General features: G+C 48.1%; 1 protein-coding gene across 1 annotated transcript in view; it reads right to left on the bottom strand.

Annotated features, from left to right (window-relative positions):
* LOC133352797 (kinesin-like protein KIF26A) overlaps window positions 1–15,218 on the bottom strand; it is a 122,068-nt gene that overhangs the window by 65,918 nt on the left and 40,932 nt on the right. The window contains 1 exon segment of the mRNA XM_061568702.1: window positions 5,552–5,920. Coding sequence (XP_061424686.1) covers window positions 5,552–5,920 — 369 coding nt within the window.

The raw sequence follows: 15,218 nt of genomic DNA, 5'->3' as shown, positions 1-15,218 counted from the left end.
CAAGTTGTGGATCATTACACCAAATTAATATTGAGTGAAAACACATTAGCGTTATTTTCCTAACCCAATATCATTAAATAATTAACCCTGAGATGTTTTGTAATGGTGTATCCCAGGCCAGAATAAAACAGCATCATGTGGTATGTTTTATAATAACTCTTTCCTTACGAAAGTTAATCAGTTTAAAGGCTTTGTGTTAAATTGCTATCGTAAATAATTGTTCTTTGATAATAATATTAATAACAACGACCACAATTGCTATACTTATTTCAGATGTAAATCTCCGGAGACTGATTTTTTTGTTGTATTGTTAATTTAACCTGAAAAACATGTTTTTGAGACACCCACTGAACAAAAATCACAAACGCATTAAAAACCAGACGTGGCATGGGGAGAGGCACGACCCAAATCTTGCGGTTGGCTGCACGACAAAAACTTAGTCGGGTCACTTTGGGGGGGGCGGGGGGGGGGGGTGACGACAACTGATCAACAGTTTACGGTGAGGAATCGCTCGCAACCGTGCTCTGGAAACCTCATAAAGATGTGGCACGGTCCCGTGCCTCTGCTCACGCCGTGCCCAGCCCCTCATCTCGCCAGCCCCACCGTGACCCACCACCGGGCTTGCTTCACCAGCATCCCCTCCCTCCCTTCGCTGCAGTGGAATGTGTTTTAATTGCCTCTTCCCCAGCGCAGCTTTGTTCCATGGCAGTGATGTGCATCGCTGCCCTGTGATCGCTGGCCCGAGACTCGCAGCTGCTGTCACGCACCCCCTTTAAACACCGTGCACTACCCCTGCCCTCTGCCGCCCACTCGCGTCAGGTGGGCAGTGTCACGATGCATTGAATACATGCGCGCAGCGATGCTTTACAGTTCAAGTTAATTATTATGGTTTAAATTGAAGACAAAGTTATTTTGAGACGTGGGTTCATAATACGGACGTTTCACACTGAATACCAAATGCACGGTATTGGTCAACAAGTTTGTGAGCGCAGCAGGACGTTGGCTTGTCGCAGCCTCACGTGGTCCAGCTGTGGCTGCTCCATACAGCGGCAATGCAGCCTTGGTGGGTCTCCGCTGTCCGCACAGCTATTGCCTGAAGCGGCATCAGTAGCCAATAACAGTGATGGCACACACTGCCTGCAGAGGCATCGGTAGTCAATGACATTGATTAGATGCATTGTTTACATGAGTACGGTTTGATGTCAGTTTCACATCCGTAGCAGGAAAACGAAAGAGATGGGGAACAGAAGTCGCCATTATGGAGGCAATTCTCTTTTTAGGCCAAGTGGAATGTAGAATTGCAAATAGTTACATATTAGAGAGCAGTATTTTTTTACAAATAATATACAGGGAGATTTGAAAAAACACACAAATATTTCCACCAACTGTTTTTTGTTATTTCAAGTCGAAACCATTTCCCATTTCTGAAATGTTTCTGCAATGCTCCTGTGAAACAAACACGACTAGTCAGACGTGCTAAGTTCGTGCCCACTGCACCTCAAGGCAACGGTAGGTGTGACGCGCGCCTCTTAGCGCAACGTTCGCTCCAATCCTCCTCTTTTGCACCGCCCTAACCCCCTCCATCGCACGGCTTCTCAGCCACACAACCACCGCTGTTGCAAGATACTCTGAACAAACAGTCCCCAACAGCTGAGATTGCCTGCTCTTAAACATAAACACACCCTGGCAAGGCACATTATGACGAATTAAAACTTCAAGAGGATCGCGGTTGGTATATAAACGCAGCGTCTCTGACGCAATGCATAACACGCCGTGCGCAGGTGCAATGCATTCGCGGACTTGTGCTGGGAAAACAACAACAACAAACGCGTGTCGTGCTGCAGAGAGAGCGGCAGCAACAGCACGAATTTATGAGCGGGCCCCCAAGTGCTGCGTCCTTGCACCACGTGTTTACACGGAGAGCTCGGGGGTAATTGCGAAGTTGCAGCGGGCAGCAACAATGCCGACTTATATACACTACCACCACCACTGCCACCACCACCGCCACCACCGCCACCACCATCACTGTCACCGCCGCCATCACCACTACCACCACCGCCACCACCATCACTGTCACCGCCGCCACCACCGCTACCACCCCGCCACTGCCACCGCCGCAATCACCAGCACCACCACCACTGCCACCATCACCATCACCACTACCACCACCGCCACCACCACCACCACTGCCACCACCACCGCCACCACCACCACCGCTGCCGCAGCAGGAGCAGCGGTGAGGTTGGGCGACTTTGTCAACACAGCTGCGGCCCCGGAGCGGAGAAGCTCGAGGAATCTCTCGGCAATCTGCAACATTTTACCAGCCGGTGCAAAACCTCAAACCGCCCGGACAGTCACCTCTGAATAATTGTAATCAGCAACTACTTCTCGAAGCGAAGTATGCATTGCGAGCATTTTTTGAGGTTGTCGGGCATGAAGGAGAGAGAGCGAGCGAGAGAGAAAAACCTTGATGGAACACCTCAGGGAAAGACCATCCGGTGTCATCCCCCTGTTTGCAATTCCGTTCTTTGCACAGATCAATAAGTGGACCGATGCAATTTGAAATAAAAAAGTACAATTGATTTCTTACTCAGATGAGCATTGAGCCATCGGTGCTCTTCTCCTGTTTACAGCCCTGAGTCGGTGGTGGATATTCCACATTTGGAAATTCCACATTTTCACCACCGAGGGGATCGGGAGAGTCTCTCCAGAGAGCACAACCTACTGTTGACTTCCCCACGAAGTGAAATTGACTACATCGACCAACCCCCCCCCCCCCCAGAACGACGTTGGGCTGAGTCAACCTCCACCCACAATGAGGACTCTCAACCTTTCCATTGCGAGCCTCTCACTCGACCAATGACGCCAGATTATGTTCTGAACGCAAATGAATACTGCGCATACATACGCGACATGAGCTCTGCAACGGCGAATTGCGTCGTTCAGACGTGGCGGGAGTGTTGTGGTGTGGAAGAAACGAGCTGTCCTTTTGATAATGCCAAAAATAAGTATAACCCGTAAAAACAAAGTTTTTCACTATAAATCCTTTATATACGTGGCGGCTAGAGTCCTCTCGTCCTCTGGCTTGAGATGGCTGCCACCTATGGGTCAGATGATTGCCAGTATTAAGCAATTGGTAATTAAATATTTAATTTGTTTTCCCTAAACAGTGTAAAATTTTGGAAAACAATTTCACGAACATTAATTGTCTCGCACAACGAGTCTGTGTGCAAAATGTCGGCTCGATTGGATCACGGGAAGTGGGTTAAAAAACGACCGAAAGATTTGCACGGTCGTAAGCAAGCAAGCAAGCAAGCACGCAAGCACGCAAGCAAGCAAGCAAGCGAACTTAATATAAAGGATTTAAGAACGCACACACATGCACACCTCACACACAGATTCGCCAGTCCAGGCCGGCATCGTAGCCTTACGAGATTTGCGGCGAGCCGAACGCTGGCGAGTGAGCCATCCTTCAAACCAGGTTATTAAACCCACGGTTCTGTCTGCTCTAGGGCTGCCCATTCACATGAACGGCCAGCTGAGTGATGGCACACAGGCCGAACGCAAACAACCGCTGAGCATTACGAGAGCCCGGGCACATTCCAGTGGGGCTCGCTCCATATAACCTTACGGGAGCCATCGGAGTTATTTGTATTTGCGCGCTTTCAGATGCACTTCTGCGGCCGTCTGGAACGCTCTTCCTTCCAATATGAGGAAGCGACTGGAGCTGTGCACTTTTAATTCATCATCTAGATTGAACACTCATTTCTTTATAACTATTCTTTGGGTCTTTCGGGAAAGCCACGGAGATAGAAAAAATAATTAAAATATCATGACGTTTCGATCGCAACACAAGCAAGCGTCATCAGGTGAAAAATATAGCCCCGCCCACTTCGCTTATGACCCTTGGGCTAAACCCATCTCAAACCTTTATAACATCCTGCCTCAGCAGCTCTTTCGCTATTTTTCACCTGATGACGATTGCTTGCGTTGCGATCGAAACCTTGTCATATTTTAATTATTTTTTCTATCTACGTGGCTTTACCGAAAGACCCAAAGAATATGAATTCCTGCAGTCACGAAAGCTTTAAGTCAAGATTTCTTTATAACTGTTTTAATGTATAGTTTATTGTCCTTCCCCCGCACCTCCGATTAGCACGGCTGGCTACGTACGGTGTGAAAGAAATTCAACATACATGTAATCATAGTGCAGTGCCGCCGTGTTTGAAAGTGAATAGATTGATTATTTGAATGGCTGATCAAACACATGGGAAGATGTGGTTAAATAATTTAAGCTGCGAGTACCATTCGGCCTCCAGCCGTAGCAAAAGAAAAATAAATATATAAATAATTGCATTTGACATGCACTGTATTTGAGCTTTTGACAAAACTGAGTTTGCATGCTGAAAACATGTTCGGTACAAACATAAGGTTTCCTTAGGGTGATGTGCACGTGGATTTCTGTACTGGATGAAATTCACAACTGGCACAATACAAAGATAAAGATCCCCATTATAGCCTTAACAGACTGTCGGGGCAAGTGCTGTTAGCGAGCATCCATGAAGGCCGGGACGGTGCACGAGGGGGTGGGTGGCCAACACCACGCCCGACCGACCGCCTTTGTCTCCCCAGTTGCAATGTTTACACACCACACCAGGCACCCATTTTAGACTGAGTCGACCTAGTGTAGGCCCATGACTAGTTCAGATAATTGTCGCTGGAGTTGGCCGTGAATCGAACTCGGGTCGCCGGGTTTGACACACAGCGCCACCACTGCCCACACAGCTGGCACAAAGTGCAAAAACAGCCACTATGTCTTCATATAAATTTGTGATGGACAAAGACGGCCTTGCGACGTCACACCAAGGAACATTAATGCACAAACAAACAAACACATTTTTCCATTGTACATTTTGGAGTGATAGGGTGCGGTGTCATTTAAGACAAATAAGAATTTCAAGTCTGGAGTGGTGGTCATCTCCACTGGTAGTCTGGATGCAGTATTAAAATTAATCATTCTTATCGCAAAGTCCAGTAGATATCTTAATAGGAGAATCACTGTGGACTTCCCAAAAACAGGTAAGACAATGATGGGTGATGATGGTTATGAATGATGAACAAACAGCAAATTATGATGATGACCATGGATGAATGTGATAAATCATAACTTTGATGAAAAAGACAATGGATAATTAGGAAGATAATGGATCGTGCAAGACAATGAATGATGATACCGAAACAGCCTTAGTTTCAAATAAACCATTCATGAATAGAATTCTAGATTTGAAGCTTTCGTGACTGCAATTCTTAGGTTTTTTCGGTAAAGTCACGTAGGTAAAAAATAAAAATTAATAAAAGTAAAATAAAAATAAAATAAAAAAATCACGACGTTTCGGAGGTAACACAAGCTTCCATCTTCAGGTGGAACCGTCACAGCACGATAATTTAAATTTTTTACCTACGTGACTTTACCGAAAAAAACCATTCATGAATAGAACCATGAATGGAGACCCCCATTCAGCATTGCGTGCATTACTCCCAGGTGTCTCACCAGGTAAGCATGTGCCGCGTAGCCATTCATCTTTGGCGAAGTCCATGCTCCATCCCCTGCCACGCTCGCACTCGAGGAACCTCCCTTCTTGCGTTCGGCAGCTATAGGACTCTGCGTGGCCCTGGCTGCTGACGATGATGACGATGGTGGTGGTGGTTGAGCCTTGGCTCCTCGCGAGGATGGAGACTGGGACTGCGAATGCGGTGGCAGTGATGGTTGAGGCGGTGTGCCAGGGCCAGGCCGGTGCGTGGGCGTGCCGATAGGAAGATGCTCCAGACACGCCGCTGCCGCCGTTCCGGCATCAAGAGGAGGCCCAGGACACGACGAACAGGCCTCACAGCGGCCATCAGCCCAGCCGGACGCTGGCTCCTGAAGATATACAAACGGCCATCGTCATCAGCATCATCGGCATCATTAGGATCAGAATCGTCAGTATCAGCAGCTGCTGCTACGGTGTGAACATCACGATCATTGACAGGATTATCATCAGCAGCATCATTGTTATCATTCACATAAAAGCAGCATTAGTAGCGGTAGCTGCTACAGCAGTTATCATCATTTACCCAATTGTCACTGCTACTGTTATTATCAGTAGCAGCATAATCAGAAGACTGTAGCAGCATCTGCAGCTATAGCAGTGGCAGTATTCGAAAGACAATATTTGGCACCGACAGGAACGTCCCCAGCACCTTGGCCACTACCAACCACAGCCATTATCATCATCATCACTGTTACAATCGACGGAGCTGTAAACACGCCAGAAGAATTAACCTCGAAGGACCACGAGTCCCTTATGAGCCAGCGGCTGAAGTCGAACATCAATAATCTGCTAATTGAGCTGTAAACATTTATTGTTGGTCATTGTCTTGACGTCTCTAAGCCTTGCGGTCCTTCACTCCCAAATCTCTGAGTTTTGGCTCGGAGATTTCTCGGATGGCTGCTGCAGAGCAAGCGCGCGCAAAAACGGAAAAATGTTCGCTTTCCGCGAAAGCCAAAACCCTGACGGCTCCGTGCCAACGATGAAGTCGTCTGCAGGTGGCATGGAAGCAATCAACTCGCGACGCCCCGAGACACACATGGCGCAGTGTACAATTACCTTGGTTCAACAATGCTCGGATTGTGAGCCCGGGTGACTATTAAGATAACTCGCCTATACATTTACGACCACAAAACCGCGTTTCCAAAAACAAAGCTTTCTGTTATTTTCCTCCCCACTGACAATTAGATTTCTGCCTGTCGGCCTATTTATTCATTTATTTAGTATGTTGCTGCGTGCCAACAGTTGCCCCGTGCGTCCTAAAAATACCCAAGCATCCCATGTGGGCTAAATTAAAAAGTCCAATACATGGCAGACAACACGCTCTCACACACACACACATTATATGTTTGGCTTAACAGTGGCATCACTCAAATGGAGTATACCATATTATAAATGGCATCCAGATTTGATTTTACTTTCTCATTAGATTATCCAAACTTTGATTGTGGAAATGTGCCTTTATTGTTTACCATGGTCTGCCAAATTCAAATACAATTTTGTAGGTTAGCTTGGCAGCCAAGAAGCACGGGGAGAAGATTTATGCTTGGAATTACACTGAGTGACTGAAAGAGGACAAAGTGGATCAGAAGGGTCGAGACAGCATATTGACTGTGGACAGAAAAAGTCAATGTGATTGGGCAGGACACCTCGTTGGAAGAGATGATGGCCGAGACTAATAACAGAGTGGCAGCCAAAGTAGGGAACGTTGCTTATCAAGGACGGCCACCGTGACGATGGAGCGATGAGAACATCGTCCTGCGAGACCCCCCAGAGGGTACGTTTAGCGGGCGTGCGATTCACTGCCTGGTTGCAGAGGCGTGCGCGGTTCAAATCCCGTCGGCCACCCCGATTAATACCGCAGGTGCATGGACCATAAAATACACGACGTCGTTTGCTTCGCAAGGGCACGTTAAAGATCCCGTGGCATCATTGAAGAGCAGGCTATTGCGTGCGGGCGTAATGGTTCCATATCGGAAAAATTACTCGCAGATTTACGTGACGATCGTCGCCCCAAATGCAAAAAACGAGTAGGACCCTCCGGAAAAAGAGTGAGGGCTTACATGGGTACCAAGTGTAATAAAAAAAACAATAATCGTACAATCGGTTTACCCTTCCACCCAAGCCAGACGTCTTGGAAGAGGTGGGAGCACGCACACTTTACCCCACAACACGCAACCTGCCACGTGACTGTGGTGAACCCATTCACACACTCCTGAGTGGACAGGGATGGAGGGTGGGTTAAGAAATTTGTGCCATCCTTTCAACTACCGTGCCAGGAGATCGAATTGAGCCGGTACCCCCTCGAGGTCCAGTGTTCCAACCACAACACCATGGCAGAACCCAGGTGGATGTTCTGCAGCCAATCGGATGGCGTCCCGCAAGCGTGTAAGCTTTAGCTTCTGGTACAGAACGAGCACAGTTGGTTGAGCAAATACATCCTTAATATCATCCTGCTTCTTGAACGTCTGAGAAGAGAAGTATGAAAGTGCATGATATAAAGGTTGCCCGGATATCAACTCCTCCGTTATGAACATTGCATTCGCACGCACACACACACACGCACTCCTTCTGGGGGAACGGTGGAAAAGGCCAAGGCTCTGAAAACCAAAGCTATGGTTACCTAATGAGACAAATCGGCAGGGCTTCGGTGCAACGTGCCAATCCACGGACTCAAGGCCTCGCGATAGACTGTGCAAGCAAATTAATGCATTGTGTGTGCGTGCGTGCTTGTGTGCACAAGTGCAGGGTCAATTGCAAAATACATGCACGTGCATGCGTGCACACGCGCACTTTCTGCGCGGACCTTTGTTTATGATTTTAAAGCTCCCACCGCTCAACCTTATTCCCGCACGCGCGCGCGCACGCACACACATATACACGACATGCTCCGCCACTGCCGAGCTCACGCTCTTTTGTCTGGAAAGGAAATAATTTGTCTCAGTCTACGGGGTTGAGGTACGGTGCCGGGGTTTCAGTCAACGAAAGCCCTCGATAGAAACACGGGGATATAAACACGTGCATGCACGAACATCCTCCCACGTGTGCACACCGACTAAGCTCTCCCCAACCATGGCCTGCACAGACTGTTGGGGCGAGCGCCGTGAGCGAGCACCTATTAAGGCCGCCAGCATGGTGCATAAGGGGTGGCCTTTGTCTCCCCAGCGCTGATGTTTACACACCGTACTTGTGATCATTTGAGTCTGAAATGATCTAGGGCACGGGTCCATGACCAGTTCGAATGTCACGTGCCACCCATGCGGTCAGGAGTAAAACTCACGTCATAACGACAACAGCAGCCACCATTCGCCAGTAAGAGGCAGTGACATCACCACAGCATGCGTGCCAGGCTAGGTGCACCAAGTAGCACTGCAGAGCCACTCCCCAAGCACGTGCACACACGGACGGCACCGTTATGCGTGTTCTTGCACGCGACACGCATGTGGTCAGTGTACATGCTTGCCGCGTGTGAATGTGACCAAACGCCTTAGCCTGGCACAAGCGCTGTTGTACAATCGCTATCCCTTCATGGTGGATTGGCGGCTGTGTTTGTACAGCAATGCACAGGAGTAGTGGGAACTTGGCCGACAAAAAATAAACGCACGGCGGGGCGAAGGAGCTGAACAGATTGCGCATATGCTCAGTAGCCAGCAGCGGCAGCAGCGATGGTCACTATTGTTTTTTTTTTTACGAGGTAAGGCCCACTGAGCTATGTAGCTCTTTTCCCGAAACGACCTGGTCACAAATGATAGCTGAACAAATTGGCTTACCATGTGGAAGTTTATAGAAGCCAAATACTCTGATTCTAAATGAACGTTGACTCTAAATGCGAAGGGGGAAAAAACAACAAGAGGACCCGGAGAAAAATCCACGCGACCACGGAGAGAGAGAGACACGCAAATATACAACAGGCGTGAGAGTCGGGATCGAACCCACGACCTCTCACCACCATGGCACCCCCATGGTGACTGTAGGCGGTCTTGGGTGTCCGCAACGCCCCCCACCCCCCCACAACAACATTTCAGCCCAAATATCCACGGAATTTTTTAAAGTCTGAATTTTTCTCCATTCAACAAGACGACGTATGTGCTGATCGCGCTCACGACGGAGGCTTTGAATACACACAGCAGCGCACGGACAGCCGGCTCAAGTACCCAATCAGTAGCCATCGGTGGTGCCGATGTAATATAATGAAGTATATGTTTTAATAGTGGTGAGAATGTGCCACACTCCATCATTAGCTTTGTTCAATCCACTGCTGGATGAAGGCCTCTCCAAGCGGCCGCCACCTCTCACGATCCTCGGATGTAATAATCCACGAGCACCTTGCGCAAGAGCTGATTTCATTGCTCCGTCTTCTCAGTTGATGTCCTCTCTCGCACATTCGTAGTTTGCGCATAGATTTTCAAAAATACATTGAAATACGGTGTGTCAATGCTACACGTAGCTTGGCAACAGTAATTAACGATAGCGTTAGCAAATAACTGGTCACTGTGTATCTGTAATCTAACCAACAACCACCGGGAAACATTCACGAGGAGGACAATTTCCAACCACCAAAGTGTGTCTGCGCTCCTGCTGTACGTACGGCGAGCTTCTTTCACACCGTACATAGCCAAGCGCGTTAATCGGAGGTGCGGGTGTGAGGCAATTGCCAAGCGAGGTATCCACGAGTGTTTATGTACGGCTTGGTAACGCCAATCGAGAACTCTCGCCGCTCACTCAGTGGGTTCAAGTCGCCTCCGAGGCGTTCTCCAGCCGTGGGTTTGAAGCCAGCGAGAGGCGCGTAGCGGCATCAGCCACACACCGACGATGTGACCGAGACCCCTCTCGGCTTCTCAGTTTTCAGGCAGAAGGCCCAACTATGGCCAAGTCGCTGATATGAGGCCATACATCTTTGTTCGCCCCACCCACCCACAACTCCGCTCTATCCCCTCCTCACGTCACCCAACTCTTCACACTCGGTGGGGGACAGAAAGCCTGAAGGCTTGGACCAAACTGAATCAGCTGCTAGCTTCACCACAGAATGTCCTTTTTACGGCATCTTTTACGGTGCCAGACGGAAGGCTCTGTGCTTTCCTTCATGCGCAAGGGAAGCGCGGGGAAAATATGCCGCTAAATAACAACCCGTTGTTTGGGCTTACGTGGGGGCAACTGTGGAATGTTGTGTCCGCTGGTTAACAGCGCGCAGCGTAGTGTGTACGTTTGCGAATGTGCGTTTTTTTTTTATTAAAAAGTACAGAATTGTAATCGGAGTATAGCAAACAACAAGGAGATTAAAGTATCGGCTGGGAAGAAGGGAAGAAGGGAAGTGCGGTCACGATGTTATCTGCGTGACTGTCATCAATCATGCAGTTGAGTGTGTTGAAAGTGTAACATTTATCTCCGCAGAGTGAAAAATGCATCTACTGCCAGATTAAATGTACACGCGCCCGATGACTGGCCTGTAAACTAATGGCTTGTTCAAATTTATTCATGACTTTGGTCACGTCATCAGAAAAAATATCCACTGGGAAATGATTTTTTTCTTTCATAATTATACCCATTACGGAGAATGTTTCATGGAGAGGAAAAATGATGCATCTATTTAATTTACACTTGGACTTTTCTCTCCACCGGTGTCATGAATGATTAATACGAACCATTTGCATCTTCACTGTTGATGCAAGACGTCAACTGCAGACTTTCCATCACTTAGAGTAATGATTTATTAATATAAAGTGTGCGACGTAGTTTGTGTTATGAGGGCGACGCAAGGCAAGCACAAAAACACGCAACCACATTAGGGCCGAAAACACCCCGAGTCAGCCGAAACACACGTTATTTATTTTATAAGCAATGCTTAATTAGTTTAAACGCATTTTAAACAACGCATGTCAAAAAATAAACAGTTTTAAGAAATACCTATGATGCAGTATATTACGCAGGGATTCCTCTTAAATTAAATTTAAAAAAATTTCTATTTTACAATGTAAAGCTTCATTTGTACAAATTAATAACTGTCACTCAAATGCAACAAAAACAACCCAAAATGTAAAAGAGATCATCTTTAAAAGTTGCTGGAGGAAATGGCAGTGCGAGGGACACGGGTCTGGGAACTCGTGCCTCTATTTCCACTGACACAGACCGAGCCGAGCCAGCGTTGTGCGCCCTCGTGGTGCGGCGCTAGTTTTACGATCACAAGTTTGCCACGCCATGCCGGAACCAAACCGCGATACGCTGGCCTCGCAAGGCATCCGAATTTTGGCCGGACAGGGGCCCGAGCCAGCCGCGTCCATTCCGCGCAACTTCAGCGGCAACCGCTCGGATTTTTGCGGTGGGGAAACACAGCGGAGCGCCACCTGAGCTGCGGCTGGCTCGCTACAGTGTGACTCGGTTGCACGGTGGAAGAGGGGTCTGATAGCAGCTGGGGGAGGGGGACACTGAACCAGGGCCCAAAGAGCAGGAGGGTCCCCCAAAAACTTGCAAGGAATTTATATTCAAGATACGAAATCGCTTGGCTATTTAATGTCGAAGCAATTCCTACAATAAATACTGAATTTGGGGCACATGGTGATGTAATTTTGTGGTTAATCTCAACCAACAATTTTCGTTTATTAAAACGTACGTCTGTGTAGTCTCTGCTCCAGGTGGTATTGCCCAACATAATGTGCTTATTACATATTAAACTAACACCCGCTACAATCTAGGCCTGAGCAAAGTTTCTCCCTGTAACTCTGCCTATGGGGGGGGATGGTGCTATGCACTGGGTGGGCCCCCACATTTCTCTCTGTGGGCTCTGTGTGGGCAATGAGACGCGTGCGTGGGAGGGTGAGAGAATTTCACTGTGAGAGAGGAAAACCTCCCAAAAAAACCTGCTAAACAAAGTTAAGTGTCATCCCAACACTCCTGCTGGGTCATTTCCCCAAGTATTTGGCCAAACAAAGCCCTTTATCAGCACGGAATAAGAGAGGCATAAGTATGGTTTAGGAAGCACTTTCGTAATTGACACGTGCAAATACTGCAACTGTGGAATCTTTGCACAACATAATCTGAGTCGCTTGGGGAACACAAATGTAGCGACCATGCATCGATATTGTTTTTCCATCTAACATTTAGAAACATACGTTTAGATAATTTAGATTATTTTTCTGCAAAAAATCGCCACACGATGGGCCACTTTGTTTGGATATCATTTGTGACCAAGTCGCTTTGGAAAAATAAACTAATAGTTCAACGGGCTTCACCTGGTCAGAATGTTTTGTTTGTTTCACTTGTATATATTTTTTTAAGTGATTTGTTTACCTTTCCCATACATTGCACTCCTGTCGTGTTTGTTGTCCTGTTTGTTGTTGTAACGTTCTGACCCGCCCCTACTGGACATCTGCGAACAAAGAGCTTTATAGCTCATCGGATTCCTCCAGTGTAAATCAATTTTCTGATTCTAATAATTATCCATCGATGTTGAGATGTTATCACCGAACTCAAATGTAATGGGCACTAAGGGATACATTTACATGTGAAAATGTCAATCTGCATGAGACATCAGAAACTATATCCAAGTAATGTGTTTCATAACTGCAGTAAAATGCGCATAGCGAATGGGTAAAAAGTGGTACCTCAAGATATTACAACCAGTTGGGACCCTTATAAAATTACGGAACATACACCCTTCAAGGTTGGAATACCCTTCACACCGAGTTCCTTAGCCATTGCGTGCAGGATTAGCCCGAACCTTTACAGCAAACATAATTAACAAGAATACAAACACACGCATCCGTGTCCATGCATGCACACGCGAGGCACTTATACTGCCAGTGGCAGGTGCTGGCCCATTTGGGGGCCCTACACAACAACTAGGGCAGGATAGATACAGACCAGAGATGGAGCCGTAGTGAGATGAGAAAAATGCGTGTGGACAAATGAAAGAGACGTAGTGAAATGAGCGATGCTGATGAGAAAGCGATGAAGTAAAAAAACGAGTGTTCGCGCACACGATGCAAACCGGTTTTCACTTCCCCGCAACGCTATTAGTCATAAAGGGCCCAGACGAAAAGGAATGCATTAAAGTTGAGTCGAAGTGTGTTTGCGGGAGGTGTACTGACAATAAGGAAACGGGGGGGGGGGGGAGGGGGGTACTGAGTGGAGAAAGTGTCTGGTTGTGCGATGTGAAGTAGCTTGCGTGACTTAAAAAGCTCGAGTCTGAATTGAATTTGTATCCCCCCCCCCCCCCCCCCCCGAAGCACGTGGCGGTGTAACACTTTGGTCTCCGCTAACGATCGTCCACCTTGCCAAGTCATGTGAGGGACAGACCCAGTTTGCTCGCCGACGGTGAGCGGTCGGAGAGACGCTGGCGTGACGAAAATGTGCAGCCGGACGTAGCGGGCCTGCGTCGTTTAAAAATGTAAAAGCGTTAATTAATAAGTCATTGCACTCCTCAAGATTCGCGCAACTCGACAGGAACAACATTACAGAGAGCACTTTACGTTGGCGCTGCATGGAAACTAAACCAGGTGATCACATTGTGGTGAATGTTTCATGGGATGCTGTGCTATAAAACACACTTTTTTTAATGTGACCCACTTAAAGGAATCCGTGTCAGTTCTCGTAGTCGCGTTTCACAAATATTAAAGGATATTTTGGTCCAACCGTTGGCGTGGATTGTTTATGTTTGGCAGCAGCTGGTGGGAAAGCAGAGTTCAAATCCCCCAGCAGGAAAATGCACCATAACAGCTTTTTTTTCCTCCTCCGCCTTCACCAGGATGCACGAATCTGTTGCTTGCAGCACGGTAGGTCAGAATTCAGGAAAAGCCACGTTTCCTGATGTTCCGGGGGAGGCGGGGGGGGGGGGATGTGTGAACTTACAGTGGGTGCATGCTACACAGGCACGAGGATAAAGCGAAAGCAGCTCACAGTAGATTGTTGAAGGTGAGCAAAACAAATCCTTTCTTAGATTGACAGTGAGCTTGGGCTTAAGCCACGCTCGCTCTGTGCACGTACATATGTTACACTTATTTATCGCCGTACGTAGCCAGCCGTGCTAATCGCGGGGCTCTGATGACAACTATTTTGTCAAAATGAAACTAACGCGACTGAGCAAGCGTGTCTCCTATTGCACGAGCTGCGGCTGCGGCGCCAATTGAGGCAGTCCCAGAAGTCAGGACCATGACCAGAGGACGTCGAACTCGAACGCGCAAGAGATCTGGCGGAACGAATGGCCGTCCGCGGACGTGGCACACGAGAGACTCGCGAGCTGACCCGGCTTGGCGAGCCTCCCGGCTCCGAGATCCCGAGTACGACCTCCTCACTTTGAGGTAGCCCCATCCTGGCAAATCTCGAAGCTATCTCACCGGGACATCAAAAGTCCCCGGTTTGTTGTCAGTTGCGGCATGATACGCTGCTGAAGACAATGTACTAACGCGTGTAGCTCTCGCGTTTTTCCAGTATTGCCGAGTGATTGTTCTTCCCACGACACGTCGCCTGTTTCTTCAGAGATGGCAACCATACTCCCCCGGCGACGGGCAACACCACGTGGGCAACACCACGTGGGCCATGGGAGACTAGAGGACACCCCACGGCGTGAGTGATGGTGAACAAACTTCAAACGATGGAACCTGGAGTGCAACGCTGCCCACCGTTACTCTCCCCCAG

The sequence above is a fragment of the Lethenteron reissneri genome, chromosome 41 (genome assembly GCF_015708825.2).
Source record: "Lethenteron reissneri isolate LAM-NWPU_2019-01 chromosome 41, ASM1570882v1, whole genome shotgun sequence".
NCBI lineage: Eukaryota > Metazoa > Chordata > Hyperoartia > Petromyzontiformes > Petromyzontidae > Lethenteron > Lethenteron reissneri.
Note: the sequence above shows the minus strand (reverse complement) of the source record. Positions and strands in the feature narration are given on the sequence as shown.